This window comes from Schistocerca nitens, chromosome 3, assembly GCF_023898315.1.
Source record: "Schistocerca nitens isolate TAMUIC-IGC-003100 chromosome 3, iqSchNite1.1, whole genome shotgun sequence".
Lineage (NCBI taxonomy): Eukaryota > Metazoa > Arthropoda > Insecta > Orthoptera > Acrididae > Schistocerca > Schistocerca nitens.
The window spans coordinates 883,067,830-883,087,449 of record NC_064616.1 but is presented as its reverse complement, the minus strand read 5'-3'; the positions used below and the strand labels follow the sequence as shown (position 1 = coordinate 883,087,449).

The 19,620-nt window shown below is 37.8% G+C and overlaps 1 protein-coding gene across 2 annotated transcripts in view; it reads left to right on the top strand.

The window, feature by feature from the left end:
* The window catches only part of LOC126249803 (uncharacterized), a 619,524-nt gene that overhangs the window by 581,002 nt on the left and 18,902 nt on the right, over window positions 1-19,620 (top strand). For both annotated transcript variants that reach the window (XM_049951497.1, XM_049951498.1), the window contains exon 8: window positions 7,943-8,224. In XM_049951497.1, the coding sequence (XP_049807454.1) occupies window positions 7,943-8,224 (282 nt within the window). The remainder of the gene's footprint in view (window positions 1-7,942; window positions 8,225-19,620) is intronic.

Genomic DNA, 19,620 nt, shown 5'->3' with positions numbered 1-19,620 from the left:
ACTTGCTTTACAGTGCTCTTCACAACATTATTCCTCAACTACAGCTATTGTTGAGGAATGATGGTGGAGGTATTGAGCATTTCCCGTAAAGAACATCATCTTTGCTTTGTCTTACTTCGTTATGCTAATTATTGCTATTCTGATCAGATGAAGTGCCATCTGTCAGACATTTTTTTAACTTTTGTTTTTTTTTTGTTCTAATAAAACCCCATGTCATTCCAAGCATGTGTGTCAATTTGTACCTCTCTATCTACATTATTCCATGATTTATTAAGTTTTCAAATTTATACTGACTTTTTGATCACCCGGTATATCCTTTGACTCACGCTAACCAGTTTTTTTGGGTGGTTTGGGCATGAAGTGAGTAGCATCAAAGTTTGTTCAAAAATTGTTGAGTTTCAACCAAAAATGATGTATAGACATCGCTCAGGAATTGCTTAATGAAGTCGACAATGATCCAGAACTCATAAAGAAGATTATAACAAGTGACAAAACGTGGGTATATATCTATGACGTTGAAATTACAGTCCAGTCATCCCAAGAGACCGAAAATAAATTTGACATGTTTGATTATATGTGAAGGCTCTTCTCACTGCTTTATTTGATTACAGTGGGATAGTGCATCATGAGTTCCTTCCTCATGGCCATACAGTCAGTAAAGAAGACTGCCTGGAAGCTATGCATCATTTGCGTGCAGCAGTCTGAAGAAAATGACCAAAATTTCGGGAAAAGGCTTGTGAAAATCGTATCCCAATAATGCTCCCTCTCACAGCTCGATGCTTGTTCATGATTTTTTGGCAAAAAACAGAAGTGTTATGTTGCCTCGGTCACCATATTCATTGGACATGGCCCCCTGCAACTTCTTTTGATTCCTGAGGTTGAAGAGAACTATGAAAAGATGTCATTTTTCCATCATTGACAAGATAAAACATAATCTCTGAACAACTTGAACACCATAACAAAAACTGAGTTGCTGAAGTGCTTGCAAGATTGGAAAAAACCACAGTCATATGTGTATTATATCTGAGGGGATTCAATTGAATGGCAACAAAGTTGATGTTGATGAATAAATAAAGATTCTTTAAGAAAAACAAAATTCCTATTACTTTTTAAGCACGCCTTATATGGTCACCACTGAGAACAGAACAAAATCTGATTCACCCCAAACACAATCTTACGCTATCTATCCTCCCATTGTGTCTCCTACAATTGGAGATAGGTCCACAGAAATGAGATAGGAGTGGAAGTCTTTTGATGAAGCCGGCCGGAGTGGCTGTGCGGTTCTAGGCGCTTCAGTCTGGAACCGAGCGACCGCTATGGTCGCAGGTTTGAATCCTGCCTTGGGCATGGATGTGTGTGATGTCCTTAGGTTAGTTAGGTTTAATTAGTTCTAAGTTCTAGGCAACTGATGACCTCAGAAGTTAAGTCGCATAGTGCTCAGAGCCATTTGAACCATCTTTTGATGAAGTCAGCTTCAGCAAATATTTCTTGGTGGACCTAACAAAGACTGTGAGTGCAACATTGGTCCCACTTTTGGTTGCAATTCTATTTGGAGTCAGTAGTGGTTGCTCATCTGATACAGTAGTCCATCTTTGAAACAGTGTGCCACAATCAACACATTCAACATGTTGGGCAATTTCTTGGATGTACTATCTAGCCACAAGTGGAATGAAATTGAGGTAACTGCACAAGTTATATTTGTCAGTTCTGCCCTGACCTATCTACAATTACTAGCCCAGTATAATGCTCGAAACAACAGACCACTCTTTGAAGATATTAAAAATAGCTGTATACTCAACATCTTCATGCGTAATGTAAGGTTTCTACACAGTGCACAGCATGAAAATTGTTTCTGTTTCCTTCTATCAGTACCAATTTAAACATGGAATTTCTATGACATGCCTTTAAAAGTACAATATAATATTGCAGTGCCTGTGTTATTCTGAATTATGATGCAATGTTCCTTAGGGCATGCATACATGTCCAAACGAATGGGCACTGTGGCGATTACAGCCATTATGAAATACATGAAATGTATTCGCAGTTGGAAGTATGACCAACCATATCTATGCATGCATGTCCAAAGAAACATTGCATCACAATTTGGAATAACGCAGGCACTGCAATAATGTATTTACCTGCCAACACCAGGTGAGCAACTTTAATGTAAAATGTCTCATCTGTACAGGAATATCCATAATGGATGTATGAGTACAAATGTAGACAGTACAGTTGATGACATATGGAAGCTTTGGTCTGAGTCATGCTCAGATGGCCTAATGGTAAGGCAACTGCTCCTGATAAATGAGAAATCTGGGTTCGAGTCCTAGTCTGGCACAGATTTTCATTGTCATCATTCCATTATGCAGCTGATTTTTTTTCATATTCACAACTCTGAATACATTTCATGTATTTCATAATGGCTGAAGTTGCTGCAGAGCCCTTTTTTTTTTTTTTTTTTTTTTTTTTTTTTTTTTTTTTTTTTTTTTTACATGCATTCATGCCCAAAAGAACATTGCATCTACATTAGATTAGATTTACTTTCATTCCAATTGATCCATAGTGAGGAAGTCCTCCAGGTTGTAGAACATGTTAGAAAAACAATAATACATGACAAATATTTACAACTCAAACAGATAAGCTAATGTACCATTCCACAGGTCCCAAGTGGAACGATTGTAATTTCTTTTAATGAGCACTAAATGAAAGAATCATTTTACAAACACTAATGCACTGAATTTAAAATATAAAAGTTTTATTTTTTTATTTATAATGTAATAAACATGTAATAGAACTACTATAATACTTATTTACAATGAGCACATTACTACACTGAAAAGGTGCAGAAGTTAGATTGTACTTACACACACACACACACACACACACACACACACACACACACACACACACACACACATACACACACACACAAATTCAGAATAACACAGGCATTGCAATATTGTATTTATCAGCCGACACCAGATGAGTGACTTTCACGTAAAATGTCTCATCTGTACAGGAATATACATAATAGATGTATGAGAACAAGTTGTAGACAAAATTATTGATGACATATGGAAGTTTGCATCTGGCTGTGAGTCATGCTAGGATGGCCTAATGGTAAGGCAACCATTCACAGTCAGCAGGAAATCCGGCACAGATTTTCTTTGTTGTCATTCCATTAGGCAGCTGATTGTCATTCATATTTGCAAGTGCATATACATTTCATGGCTTTAAAAGTGTTCTGTTCTCATTTTCCAGTAGCATAGTTTGGTGAAAATGTTGAGGCTCTCAGCTTTTTCCTCAAAAAGTATCTTTTGACAAATAAGACTTAAATCATTTCTTTTCACCTATCCAAATAGTCATAAGGGGCTTACAAAACAGACTCCAATAAGTTTTCATAGCTTTATGAACCAAAAACAGGATGATGCAACTTCTTGGTAACACACCACACAACCTGCACAGATACAAACGAATCCTAATTTTAGATGCTTCTTAACTGCATAAATTCTTTTCAGGCCTACAAGATAGATATATCACTGAACTTTTCTCATAAAGAGCCACAAGCTGAGAAGGAATATCCAGCACAGATCCAAAAGTTGTTATCTTTATCTTCATTATTAATAAGGATATGAAAATACATAGATCATTATTTTACAAACATCCTCTGACTGCTAGTCTAGGTAAAAATATATTTTCAATATATTTAGCATGTCAAAAGATACACAAGGTGAAAGACTGAGTCCCTCATCCTTTATTTATACAGCATGCACTATGTTAATGACACACTTTTCAATGAATAATACTTGAAATACTGTTCGTGTGGTGTGTTAGTAATACACCTCGCACAACAGTACCAGAATATTAAGTAACACTTTCAGCATGTGTTACTCTTTATGTATGAACTGTTCTGATGACAACAAGTGTGGGAACTGAATAACTCACTTTTTAACAACATGGAGGAGTCCAGAGCACTACTTGTTATCATTCAAATAAATTCTTGATGTATCACTTTATGCGGATTGTGGCTTCTCATGACTGAATAAACTCAATGACAGAATTTTTCCAGTCTTCAGATTCTCCATTCTATAGTTATGACAGATAATAAAATTGAAATTTTGTAGAGGTAAAGTTTTTCTTCTTAGCCTTAACAACATTTAGCAATCATTTCTTTGATATGCTTAGGCTCTTTACTTTTTTATAATTCTAACAATGTATGAATCTCTGTTGTAATATTTATCTTATTTTGTAACTTGTTGGATATAACTTTAACAGTACTAGAAAGTTTAACTTTTGGCATCTTAAATTCTTTTTTAATAATGTATGTATTATGGGTGAGAGGGGAGTGACTCAAGGCATTTATATTTGCTACCTATCACACTGGTTTTATTTGTGATGATGACTAGAAACATATTAAACTAGTTGTGTAGAGAGATGTTTGTCTGCTACCCTGGTAGCAGAATACTTGTGGAGTGCACATGGGTTTCTAAGGCTAGCCAGTAGTTTGAGGTACTCTGATGAACACTTACTCACTAGAGAGAGAAAGAGAGAGAGAGAGAGGAAAGTTCCCAAATTTACTGCCCTTCAGGAAAGTTTTAATGCTAAAATTATTCTTGGGACTGAAAGTGGGCTAAACCAAAAAGTAGAAATCTCTGAGATATTTAGCAGGTCATGGAACATTTTCCAGAAAGACAGATTAATTACACACCGCCACAAGTTTTTCAAATATTTTAGAAAAAACAATGGGGAGAGAGATAGGCTTGTAGTTTCCCATATCTTCTTGCTTAATCTCTGCATATTTTAGGACATCTGGGAAAGACACATGTTCAAATAACTGGTTTACAACAATAGTCAGTGCATACGAAATAATATGGCGTACTGCCTTGATTACCATGGAAAGTATTCCATCCCATCCAGCTGAATTTTTGTTTTTTAATGATAATATTGTGTCTTCCACATCATTCTGAGTGATTTTTCTGAATTTTTTAAAACCAATGTTTTGTAAGTCATCACTATGCCTGAAAATCATATTGTCCTGATGGGCTGTCATGTCTATGTCAGATTTTGCCATACTGACAAAGAAATCATTGAAGCAGTTTGACATTTGAACATGATTTACAATAATTTCACACTGAAATGTAATTTGAGAATGTTCTTGACTTTAAAGATTGGCTCCCAACTCTGATTTCACAACAGACTGCCTTTGTTTTATTTCTTTGTTTGTTTATGAATATACTATTTGCCAGGTTTTTTTTTTTTTTTGCTGCCATTATCACTTTTTTTAATATAGTCTTCTAGTGCTTAACATAAATTACAAAATTAGGGTTTCTATTTACTTTGAGCTCATTGTGCAGCCGTCTTTTTCTGCCTCTTGAAATTTTTATGCCTGGTGTAATCCGATTTTGTTTATTCCTGACTCGCTTTTGATAAGATTTTGGGGGAAATGTTTCACTGAATATACCCAAAAAACAATTTAGAAATTAATCAAAATTTTTGTTGCTTTAATCACAGTGGTCTAAAGGCCAGCTTATAACACTTAACTTATCACAAAACAACTCTAAATTTTCTTTGCTAAAATTCCTTCTTATATAAGATTCAGATTTTAGTTTCTCTGTTTTGGGTAACTCTATAAAGAAAGCTGAGTGATCAGATATCCATAGACCTAACCAAAACTTCCTTGTATCATCAAACTGATAATCTGTAATAATATTATGTATGCAGGCTGCTGAGTGGAAGTTTTCTCTAGTGCACATAGTAGAGTTTAACTTGAAACCAGATTTTTGGATTAAATTGCGAAATTTTTCAATGTGACTGCTTTCAATTGAAGTCTCCTGCAATCCCAATCTTTTTCTTGCATTCTTTTTTTAAGTTTATCTAAGAGATATTGAAATTTTTCTAAGAACAATTTAGTAGCAGAACTACCAGAAATTCTGTAAATTGATATTGTCACAGCTCTCCACAACAGCTTTGAAAAATACATTCTTCAGTTAGATAACTAAAATCTTTCACTTTAATGTTTAAGTGGGCATGCAGTAAGATACAGGAACCCCCATGAGATTTGCTTTTTATTTCTACAAAAGCTGCTGGCAAGTTTTAAATTACTAATTTTATTTCGAATGTCTATGCATTTTTTTGTGAGACAGACTACCTTTTTTAAGCAGACTACCTTTATGTTTGCCAGTTCAGAAAGTATAACTTACAGTTCATCAATTTTAGAGTAACCTAGATTTGGATGTTTTTCTACTAAACTGTTTATATTTAGATGCATCAAGATAGAGTTTTTGAGTTTGTTTACACTTTGAAGAGCCTCACTTGTTCCATTATATTTAAAGTTTCCATTTTGGATCACCATTTTTGTTTTCTCACCCCTTTTGGAAGTTTTCAGTTTCCCTTGCTTTCAATGATTCTGCAGATGTCTACAATTATTTTGCTGAAAGTCATTGAACCTAACCTATTCAAGTGTAGCCCATCCTTTCCCAGACACTTAGCATTTACAAATTTATTTGAGTCTATAAAAAATTGCACCCAGCTTGTAGCACTGTTGCCTGATTCTACTGTTTATCTATTTTATGTATGTATCACTTACTGACCTTCTGTTTAAAATTGCACTAATGACAGTTTCTGAATTTGCAAATATACTTTTTTACAAGTTCCATGTTTCACTGATTATTTCTTCCTCCTTGCTGTTCCGGATGGAATTTGTTCCAACATGAATGAAAACACCTTCATATTTGTCCTTTTTTTCATTTCCACTTTCAGTTTCACTTTGTTTCAAATTGAGGATATTTTGAAAGTGTCTGCTGATCTGATGCCATCGGATTCCAGGACGAACATTGATTTCATAGCCTGGAGCTGTAACATTTTTCAGTATGGAGTTGCCAATAACAAGAAAGTCCATTTTTTCAATTGGTTTTGCTGTGGCACTTCCACATTTCACGTTTGTCCTTTTTGTAGGTCACTGTTTCCCATTTATATTTGTTTACAGATACTTTGGTGGGTTGGTTTTTGACCACATTTCGCACACCATGTGTATTTTGAAGGTTTTGTTTCATACTTGGCTGGTGTTTTTCAGAAACCCTGGATTCCATTTTGTTTATTACCGTTTGATGGATATCACACACACAGAAATGTTTTTCTTGAGTTAATCTATCATTTTTTTTTCTTTGTAGTCAGTAATTCGGTTTTCATGGTTCAATGTCCTTGTGTAACTGCTTTATTATTTCGTTTTTTTTACCTTCTATTAGCTCTGTTTTACACGCACCGGCCTGTTTTTCCCATATTAATCTATCATTTTCTTTTTTTTGCAGTCACTATTTCGGTATTTAATGCCTCAATGTCCTTTTGTAGCAACTTTATAATTTCGTTTTTTGGGTCCACTGTACTTACTATATTGGCTGTTTCAACTCATAAACAAACATCACATGTCCATTGAATATCATCACTGATGAATTTTAGGTTCACTTTCATGCACTTTTCATTCAGCCACACACAAAATACCCTTCATCACTTGCTTTTCACATTCTCTACATTAAAAACTGTTTGTTTGTTCCTTTTTTTATGAGAGTGAAATGTTGCTACACTTGAATGAGATTTTTCACTCTGCAGCAGAGTGTGCACTGATATGAAACTGTCTGCCAGACTGAAACTCAAACTCGGGACCTTTGCCTTTCACAGGAAAGTTCTCTACCATCTGACCTACCCATGCATGACTCACAACCCATCCTCACAGCTTCAATTCTGCCAGTTCCTTGTCTCCTACCTTCTGAACTTCACAGAAGCTCTTCTATGAGCCTGCAGAACTAGAGCTCCTGGCTGTACTATTAATCCCAGTAAAATGTTGCTTTTTGTCTTTATGCTTGTTATTATTTTAAAAATAATGTCATTCAAAAGCTTATTGTTTCAATTTACCACACAAGCAGGCTTCAAAATTCAACATTTACAGATGAGTACCTGGAGGAGAATATAGGACGTGCAGGCACAGCAAGTTGTGATCTAACAACCCATGATTACCTTCACATTCCTGATGGACGGGGAGCAACTAGTGACGATTATGAAGATGAAACACAGTTCCATGAAGATCCTAGTAGTTTCTCTACCTCATCAAGTGATAAATTCTGTGGAAGAAGTCTATCTGGTTTAGCAGTTATTGAAGAGGCAGAGCGGTTGAAGTCTGGATATGTTTTAGACCCACCAGAAAATACATCAGTTTCATCAGCAGTTACAAGTAAGTTCTCTTGAAAAAGTTATTAGAGCACAGAAACATGCAAACATTCTCATTCACACTATACCCACAACTGACAGTTATTGTATATAATGTACCAGATTAATGTGTGCATTGGTTTACTTTCAGATGTGTTGTTTGTATGACTGTGACAGCAACCCTAAATATGAAAGATTTGTTTTTGATAAATGTGGATAGATGTTTTACAGAGAAACACTTTCATTCTAAGTTTATTATTATCATGGTTCTGTCCAATTTTGTGCAGTTGAAACCCTTGATAAGGATGCTTGTACATCAAAGACCACAAGAACCGAAAATATGAAACAAATCCCTAATACAGCAGTAAGAATGAAGTGTATGCTACTAGTAGGAATAACACTACAATAGTTAATTCTTATTCAGGGTATCATAGAACTACAACAAAGATAAGCATTAATTTTCTCACACTACTTTTACATAGACCCCATTTAGTGAAAAGCTAAATAACCACAATAAACATGTGCAAATAGGTATGATAGCTTAAATGAATATGCTAAGATTACATGTGTAGAGATAAGCACTTTAATGATCAGCTTGATATTGCTATATGCACACAGACGAAGATCCAGGAGCAGTAGGTACATCTGGGTCTGTAGGCAGGGACCCAGCGAGTCACTGCTGATGGGCAAGGGAGTGGGGCAGGGAGGGTGTGGGGGTGGGGGGTGGGGGTGGGGGGAAATAATGACATAGTCCTGATGCCACATGGGTGGGTGTAATAAGCGGCCCATTTATGAGTGGGGTGGACCATCAGAATTGGTCAGGGGGGAAGGATTGAGTGGGATGGTGACAGTTAGGAGGCATGTAGCATCATTGAAAGAAGAGATTGCATTAATCTCCACACCTGAGGGGAGTTGGAGGTTTTTGATGATAGAAATGGAAGAAATGGGAGGGTTGTCAGCTAAGCAGGGAGGAGTGTGAAGGATGAAAATGCTATTGTCACATACCGATAGAGAGATGTCATCTGGGGCAAAACAGGACACATCTGTTTGGAGGGTGAAAGAGCTAGGAGGGGAAGGGGAAAAGTGGGTAAGTGGTGAGGAAGGGGAACCATTGTCATCAGGGGCCAGGCTCAGGCAGGCTGGAGATGGAGCCAGTGCCGAGCAACCATCAAGCGTCAGGACCTCTTGCAGCGATGTAGGCAGCGTGACAGGAGCAGGCTCATCCACTGTGTCATCCACAACGGTCCATGCTGGCTTCAGTCGATGAACTGAAATGGTTAGAGGTTGGTCATGTAGGAGGACATAAAATGTGTTTGTTTCACATGCTAACACTTTATGGGGGCCGGAATATGGGCAATGAGTCTTGCGTAACATCACATAATCACTCTTGTTTAGTTCCTTGTGGATAGACACGGACAGAGTGGAGTGAAAATTGGGAGGTGGCATAAGCTGTCAAGAAATATGGGAGTGCACCTGCTCTACTAGGGGAGGAAGTTTAGTGTCTGCAAGTGGAGGTGAGTCCTCAACAAACTGGGCCAGAAGGACCAGTGGTTCGCCATACAATATTTCAACCAGGGAAGCCTTGAGGTCCTCTTTGAAGAACGCATGGATACCCACAAAAACCTAGGGTAATGTGTCACACCATGAGGAGTTGTGGCACAGTAGAAAAATGATGAAAGTTCTGATTGCATAGCTGGAAGCTACAATGGCATCTGGTTCACTGATAAGTAAGGTACTTGAGTCACAGCAGGCAAATTTAGATGCCTTTGGCTGTTAAAAGACCACATGGCATAGCAACAAAAGATGATACAAAAAAAACGAAAACAATTTGGAGCACTTGTCGTCGGGGTCACCAGTGTGGAAATAGGTACGATGGCTTAAATGAATACGCTAAGATTCCATGTGTAGAGATAAGCACTTTAATGATCAGCTTGATATCACTATGCATAAACACACAATCATTCCAATTCAAATGTTCACAACGAACTGGAGGTCCATGCGCTATCGGTCACAAACCTCAAAGATGGCAATCCAAAGATAGTTCACTCGACTGATTGCATGCCACCAAAAATAGTTAGTTACACATTACTTAGTTCATTTGAACAATTCTTTTATTGAAATGATTTGGAATTAGGGTAAAGGATATGTATGTATGATTAATGTAACCACTAATCTAGATATTATTTTTTACTCCTACTAATCCAACGACACTTAAAAACAAGAATTTGTAGAGGCTACCAGTTTTTAAATAGAAATTCATCCATGGAATACAAGGAGTTGTCCAAAAGAAATGATTTAATGTTAGATTTGAAACTTGCTTTGCTATCTGTCAGACATTTTATGTTATTGGGCAAATGATCAAACATTTTTGTTGCTGCATATTGAACTCCTTTCTGAGCTGCTGACAGCTTTAATAATGGGTAATAAATGTCACTTTTTCCCCTAATGTTGAGTCCATGGCTGTTCTTCTAAAATTGTGATGGATTATTTATGACGAATTTCATTGGAAATTATATATATTGTGATGGTACAATTAAAATGCAACACCACCTATTATTTTTACTGCTCACTTTTGTGTAATCTATTCTAAGTCATGAGTTACCCCAGAAAATTATTCTATAAGAAATTATTGAGTGGAAATATAGAAAATATGTCAGGCTGATTCATTACTTTCCAAGACTAGTAATTATGAAAAGGAAAGTTGCTACTCAATATAGTGGAGATTCTGATTTTCAGATAGGCACAACAAAAACACTGTCACAAATAAGAACACGACTGCAGTGTTCGGCAGCTGAAGCCACTGCCAGTGCCATTGCAGTCATGTGTGTGTGAGTTACATTTGTCAGTGTGTGTGTGTGTGTGTGTGTGTGTGTGTGTGTGTGTGTGTGTGAGTGTGTGTGTCTGTCATCTATTTTTGACAAAGGCCTTGCTGGCCAGAAGGTTATTTGTGACAGTGTTTTTGTTGTGTCCATCTGCGAATCAGAATCTCCACTATATTGAGTAGCAACGTTCCTTTTCATAATATTGTTACATGCCATCCTGAGTTTTCTACTGTTTCATTCAAGACTAGTAATTATATGAAGAGCACAAGAAGCTGAACATAACTGTTTGAGAAGCTCAGTAATATGCTTCTTTCAGTTCAAGTTTTCATAAATAGGTAAACCCAAAAACTGATAGCATTTTTACCCCAAACAATCCTACATGTAGCTTCAATTTCTGTCTCAGTGGATCTGAGTTTCTTGTCTACTGCAACATATACACCACTTCCATTTTCCATTTGGCTGTCCATTCAATGCTCACTTAAATTTTCCCCAAAAATCTGACTAATATCAATTTCAGGCTTCAACCAGCTTTCTGCACCAAGCATTATTTGAGCTTCACTGCTTTTCATGAGTGCTTCAAACTCTGGCACTTTGTTGTGAATACTTCAGCAGTTTACTATTAGGATTTTAATACTCTCACCTGTGGGAGGCATTTCTTTTGATCTTACACTGATACTTCTGGGTTTCCTACAGCTATCGTTATCTGGAGAGTTGCCTAATGTAACCCGACATACCCACCCACAGTTCTCAACCATATTGCGCAAGTCCAGGAACTCACAGCCTAGCCTTTCACCAAACTTTTGAAGTATCAGGTTCAGTCCTTCCACTCAACTTAGAACTAAGGGGCCATGATCATTTCTGGGGACAATGCTGCAAATTGTGAGCTTCGTTGAAACTCCATGTGCAAGGCTGGTCTTCTCAACCTTTTCTGCCAGTCACTCATAACGTACATAACCTAAATCATTTGATTGAGGTACAGAAGACACATCAAAATTGTGATAAAAATTCACAATATACTTAGAACGGCTAGTGTCAACAAACAGCATCATAATTATAATACAATTTCATTACATATATGTTCAATAAAAATCTAACAATTACACATTGCTCAAATTACCATTTCATCCTCTTTGAATTCTTCTATTGAATGGTAACATTTCTCACACAGAAGCAGCTGTTGCCTCATTTTCAAAATTTCTGGCTTCGCATTAAATATTTTCTTGTTCATTAACTTGTTATATATTGTCATCCCTATATACTGTGGAGTCTGTGCATATAATATCAACTTGAGTGTGGGTAGCATACAATTATTTTTATTTCTCGTCTTATATATGTTGTTAAAATGATTCTCCACAGATAATTTTTGTCTGCTGAGTAGGAAGATTATAACTTCATAAATGTATGTGGAGGGAACAGTAGGATTTGTAGTTTCTGAAATATTGGGCAACAAGACTGTGTTTGCTGTGCAGTGCACATGTATCTGACAAATTTCTTTTGCAGTGTCAGTATTGGAGATACACTACTTGAACTTCCCCACCCCAGAAAATTGTAACATATCTAGTAACATTCAAAATAACTATGATAAATAATTTTTTGTGTATTCAAGTCAGTGGAATTTGCTGGTATTTGCATTGAAAATGCAACACTGCATAGTTTATTTGATGGGAAGTCAATATGTGTATTCCAGCTAAAATTTTTGTCCACATTTAGTCCTACAAATTTGACCATGTCAACTTCTTCCATAAATTGATTGTTTTGTTGTATTTTAAGTTCCACAGATTTAGAATGTTCGGTTTTAAAAATAAACCATATGGGTTTTTGCAATGATCAGTTTCAAAAGACTGGTTCAAAAGATTGGTTGAATATTTTAGTTAGGGGAAGTGCTATTATGTCACACATCACTTTAGTAGGTATCCAAAGGCACAAAGCAGAGTTTTTATTTTTAATGATAATATAACATTTTCCACATCCTTTACTGTGACTTTTTGTTTTTAATCTCTAAGATACTCAGCTTCATGGTGCAATCCAAAGATATTTACTTCACTCTGATACCCTGCTACATCACCATCTGACTTTGCACATTTATGAAGAATTCTTTTAAACACTGTGATACTTGAGCCTTCATAACTTTTTTTAAATATCGCTTTATAATGATGAACATACTCAGTAAAACATTTGTTTTTATTATATTTCAGTTCATTGTGAAGTTTCCTCTTCCCGGCACTAGAAATTTTTATAGCCAGAGTTCTCATTTAAGTTTATTAGTCGTTTTGTTACATGTGTTTCTCAATGGAAAAGTTTCATAAAACATTTCAAGAAATCTACTTAAAATTTTGTTAAAGTTACTATTACTCAGAATACAGATCTTGAAAGACCATTCAACCTCTCTTAACTTATTTCCAAATCTAACTGAATTTTTTTCATTGAAGTTCCTTTACATATAGCTTTTGTTACATGAAATTCCTTTGTTAATATTTGGTAGTTCAGTAAATAATGCAGAGTGGTCAGAGATTCCTAAATCTATAAAAAAAAAATACTGGTGTCATTGGGGTAAATTTTGTAGGTTAGAATCAGGACTGAGGCTGCTTGTTTTGAAAGAAGCTAAAATGACACTAGAGTTCCACAAAATGCTTAAGAATGCATGGAAAATTAAGGTTAGCTTTGTTAATAAGAATATTAGAGGGTTGAGTAAAAAGGTAAAAGAGCTTCTTGTCTCCAGAATGACATTTTCACTCTGCAGTGGAGTGTGCACTGATATGAAACTTCCTGGCAGATTAAAACTGTGTGCCCGACCGAGACTCGAACTCGGGACCTTTGCCTTTCGCAAGCACAACTCACACCCGGTGCTCACAGCTTTACTTCTGCCAGTACCTCGTCTCCTACCTTCCAAACTTTACAGAAGCTGAAGAGTGAAAATCTCGTTCTGGAAACATCCCCCAGGCTGTGGCTAAACCATGTCTCCGCAGTATCCTTTCTTTCAGGAGTGCTAGTTCTGCAAGGTTCGCAGGAGACCTTCTGTAAAGTTTGGAAGGTAGGAGACGAGGTACTGGCAGAAGTAAAGCTGTGAGCACCGGGTGTGAGTCGTGCTTCGGTAGCTCAGATGGTAGAGCACTTGCCCGCGAAAGGCAAAGGTCCCGAGTTCGAGTCTCAGTCGGGCACACAGTTTTAATCTGCCAGGAAGTTTCATATCAGCGCACACTCCACTGCAGAGTGAAAATCTCATTCTGGAAACATCCCCCAGGCTGTGGCTAAGCCATGTCTCCGCAGTATCCTTTCTTTCAGGAGTGCTAGTTCTGCAAGGTTCGCAGGAGAGCTTCTGTAAAGTTTGGAAGGTAGGAGACAAGGTACTGGCAGAAGTAAAGCTGTGAGTACTGGGCGTGAGTTGTGCTTCGGTAGCTCAGATGGTAGAGCACTTGCCCGCGAAAGGCAAAGGTCCCGAGTTCGAGTCTCGGTCGGGCACACAGTTTTAATCTGCCAGGAAGTTTCAGCTTCTTGTCTGTTTGTAAAATTTAGAGAGCTACAAAAAGATAGGCATCCCATGCCTATCTTAGCACAACATAACCACTGGGTTGGAAAATTTAAATATATATGATAACACACTAGCATCTTACTCATGAAGAACTAATAGGGGAAAAGGAGGAATTGTTACATATATTAATACTGTGTTAAAAAACAATGAGACAAGTAGATTTTGCAGTGATCAGTAATAGAATTGTATTCCTCTGAATTAATACTGAGCAATAGTTCCCTTTTAATTGCAACTGCATGCATCATGTCCCAGGAGGAAAGGCCAGTATTCAGGGCTATGACAGGGATGATTATTCAAAGCAAGAAAGTCTGATAGACATGAACTATAAAATGCGTGCTTTAAGTATCTTTGATATTATGTAAAAGATCATTTCTACTGCAAGCTATTTGGTGTCCACATTTTGGGAGGAGGTAGTATGAACCAAAAATGGAAAAAATTCTCCCGTAAACATGGACTCTAAAATGTACGCCTTGAGATCTATGAGCAGTTGTTCAGTAGAAAAAATATGTTTCATAGTAACAAAGATGCATTTATTTATTTATTTATTGAGTCCTTTGATCATATGTAGTACAGTGTGCAGGATGATATTGTACTTATTACTAAGTCCAAAATGATACATATTTAAATAATCATTTTTCAACATGCTACCAATTTCAATAGTTGTAGTTCTTACAATGATACAATGTTACAAATTACAGTAGCTTTAGTTCTTAACAGTTATTCTGGTCCAAGTATTCCTTTACTGAGTATAAACAGTGGTACTGTAGATATTCTCTGACAGATCTTTCAAAAGCACTAATATTTTTTAAGCATTTTATACTATTATAGAGTTTAATGCCCAGATAGCATGTACCTTTCTGATACAAACTGGTACTGGCTGGGGGTACATGCAAGTTATATTTTATTTGAGTATTATAATCATGTATATCTTTGTTTTTTAAAGTATTATCATCATTTCCAATCATATACTTTTTTACGTACATTAGTGTGTCAACAATAAATGTACATGGTAGAGGTAGTATATTCAGTGCTTTAAATATTGGTTTGCAGGACTGTTGAACACCACTCCCTGTCATAATCCTAATGGCTCTTTTTTGTATTCTGAAAGTCCCTTGAGCTGCTGGGGAATTTCCCCAGAATATGAGTCCATATTTGAGATAAGTGCTCATAGCTCATATGGTAGGCACTTTAACAATACCACCTCTCAAAATATGGAAAGCAAAGAGCCTGCAACAGTGTAGATTTGTTTCACAGTTGGAGAAGTGCTCATAGCTCTCAATGTATTCATTTTACACTCCTGGAAATGGAAAAAAGAACACATTGACACCGGTGTGTCAGACCCACCATACTTGCTCCGGACACTGCGAGAGGGCTGTACAAACAATGATCACACGCACGGCACAGCGGACACACCAGGAACCGCGGTGTTGGCCGTCGAATGGCGCTAGCTGCGCAGCATTTGTGCACCGCCGCCATCAGTGTCAGCCAGTTTGCCGTGGCATACGGAGCTCCATCGCAGTCTTTAACACTGGTAGCATGCCGCGACAGCGTGGACGTGAACCGTATGTGCAGTTGACGGACTTTGAGCGAGGGCGTATAGTGGGCGTGGGCATGCGGGAGGCCGGGTGGACGTACCGCCGAATTGCTCAACACGTGGGGCATGAGGTCTCCACAGTACATCGATGTTGTCGCCAGTGGTCGGCGGAAGGTGCACGTGCCCGTCGACCTGGGACCAGACCGCAGCGACGCACGGATGCACGCCAAGACCGTAGGATCCTACGCAGTGCCGTAGGGGACCGCACCGCCACTTCCCAGCAAATTAGGGACACTGTTGCTCCTGGGGTATCGGCGAGGACCATTCACAACCGTCTCCATGAAGCTGGGCTATGGTCCCGCACACCGTTAGGCCGTCTTCCGCTCACGCCCCAACATCGTGCAGCCCGCCTCCAGTGGTGTCGCGACAGGCGTGAATGGAGGGACGAATGGAGACGTGTCGTCTTCAGCGATGAGAGTCGCTTCTGCCTTGGTGCCAATGATGGTCGTATGCGTGTTTGGTGCCGTGCAGGTGAGCACCACAATCAGGACTGCATACGACCGAGGCACACAGGGCCAACACCCGGCATCATGGTGTGGGGAGCGATCTCCTAAACTGGCCGTACACCACTGGTGATCGTCGAGGGGACACTGAATAGTGCACGGTACATCCAAACCGTCATCGAACCCATCATTCTACCATTCCTAGACCGGCAAGGGAACTTGCTGTTCCAGCAGGACAATGCACGTCCGCATGTATCCCGTGCCACCCAACGTGCTCTAGAAGGTGTACATCAACTACCCTGGCCAGCAAGATCTCTGGATCTGTCCCCCATTGAGCATGTTTGGGACTGGATGAAGCGTCGTCTCACGCGGTCTGCACGTCCAGCACGAACGCTGGTCCAACTGAGGCGCCAGGTGGAAATGGCATGGCAAGCCGTTCCACAGGACTACATCCAGCATCTCTACGATCATCTCCATGGGAGAATAGCAGCCTGCATTGCTGCGAAAGGTGGATATACACTGTACTAGTGCCGACATTGTGCATGCTCTGTTGCCTGTGTCTATGTGCCTGTGGTTCTGTCAGTGTGATCATGTGATGTATCTGACCCCAGGAATGTGTCAATAAAGTTTCCCCTTCCTGGGACAATGAATTCACGGTGTTCTTATTTCAATTTCCATGAGTGTAGAATGTATGTTCACCAGACTTTTTTGCTTTGAATTATCATTCATGTTACATCCATGAATATTGACTGTTTGTCGTGTGATACCATGTAGCCTACACAGGGTTGTCAGAAACAATCTGAAAGGGTTTTGCAGGGTACACTGTGCTTAGAAATAATCATAAAGCAATAGATTTGATACATTGCACTGTTTACAAGTTAATCAGCATTGAAGTTAGCAAGTCAGGCTGTTGCATTCACAAATTCAAGTGGCCTGCCATATACAGTTGGTGTCGGTTGTTCTCACAGCAATAGTGCATGAGACTGCTCAGCCTTTGGCTTGGATTCAATCCTTTCTACCATCCCATGTCCAGTTTTTGTATTGCTCTCTTATTCAGTTTTAGAAACCCAAATGAAGAACACATTTGCCGACACCATCTTTGGTGCGCCAATTGAATTTGCACAAGAAACAGCCTGCTTGGCAAATTTCAATGATAATTAATTAGAAAATGGTGTAACATAGTGAGTAATTTTCTTAACTATTATTTCTCAATACAGCCTAACCTGCAATGCCCTTACAAGCTTTACAGGATGTTTCAGGCCATCCTGTATATCCACACTGGGAAATTTTGAACTACTTATGATAATTATAGAGTCCTCCTTATTTGCTGGACAGCAGCAAGCTGTTGTGATGATTTTCGTTTAGATTTTCAAAAGGATTCTGATAGGAAAAATGGTCTTGAAATCTTATTTGCATCCTACAATTTGTAGTAATTAACTTTGTAAACTGGGTGGATAAAGACAATAGGACCCTAATTGATAATGGTTTCTTTGATGAAGCTCAAACCAAGAAAACATACTCAGTAACAAATACTCTTCCTCACCCTGTTAGTTAGGATATATAAAATAGTGTCCTACAGTATAGTTACTCCTCAGTGGAAATCAGTTAGAATAATTAATGACTCTAGAACAAATGCTTTTAAGAATAGTTTACAAGAGATGATAGGGACAAAATTTACAACTAACCAAATGCTGACATAAAATTTAATCTATTCCATGATAAATTCATATTGTTATTTGAAGACACCTTCCTGAATACACTAATCAGAAATGGCATTAAACAGCCGTGTAAAGAAACATGGATCACTAGAGGGATTAAAATAAATGTGAAAGGAAAAGGGAATTGATCTGTTGGCAAGTACAAGTAAATGTCCTGCAATAGTTGCACACTAAAAAAACTAATCAAAAGATTTGTTCCCATATACTAAGCCAAGTATCTGAAATATGTAATGCATCACCAACTCAAGCCATTTTTCCACAGAGACTGAAATATGACATTGTTGAACACCTCTATAGAAAAGGTGATAGGAAAGATATAAATAACTACTGACCTGTTCCACTACTGGCATCATTATCCAGCGTTACTGAGAAGGTGATTTACTCTAGAATAGCACCCCACTTGAGCAACAAAAATATCCTATGTAAATCCCAGCTTGGATTACAGAAGAGTTACTGTTCTGAGAATGCCATTTCTAAATTTTAATTTTACAAGCATTAAATAATAATATAGCACTGATTGGTACTTTCTCTGACATATCTAAGGCATTTGACTCCATGAATCACAATATTCTCCTAGATAAACTGAAGTTTTGTGGAATTGGTGTTATAGCCAACCAATGGATAACATCATATCCAACCAAAAGAATGCAGAAAGTTGTACTTAGTAATTCAGCCAATGTAGTTTGGGAACATTATTCTGGTTGGGAAGGAATCCCGTATGGGGTTCCCAAGTCTCAATCTTAGGTTCACTATTGTTCCTCATATATGTAAATAATCTTACAGCTAGTATATAACAAACAGAATTAGTTCTTTTTGCAGATGGCACTGGATTTGTAATTAGATTAGATATACTTTCAATCCAATTTATCCATAGTGAGGAGGTCCTCCAGGATGTAGAACATGTCAGAAAAGCAACAATACATGACAAATATTTACAACTAAAACAAATAAGCTAATGTACCATTCCACAGGTCCTAAGTGGAATGATCATTTTTTAATGAACACTATATGAAAGAGTCATTTTACAAATAGTAATGCACCGAATTTAAAATAATTTTTTTTTAATTTATTTATAAGGTAATAAAGGTGTGATACAAGTACTATAATACAATGGACACATTACTGCACAGAAATGGTGCAGAAGTTAGATTTATATTTACAATGCGCACATTACTGCACTGAAATTGTGCAGAAGTTATATTAGTTGGTTTTACTGAGAAATTCATCAATGGAGTAGAACGAGTTGGCCACCAATAAACCCTTTAGGCTTCTCTTAAACTGAATTTCATTGGTTGTTAAGCTTTTTATGGCTGCT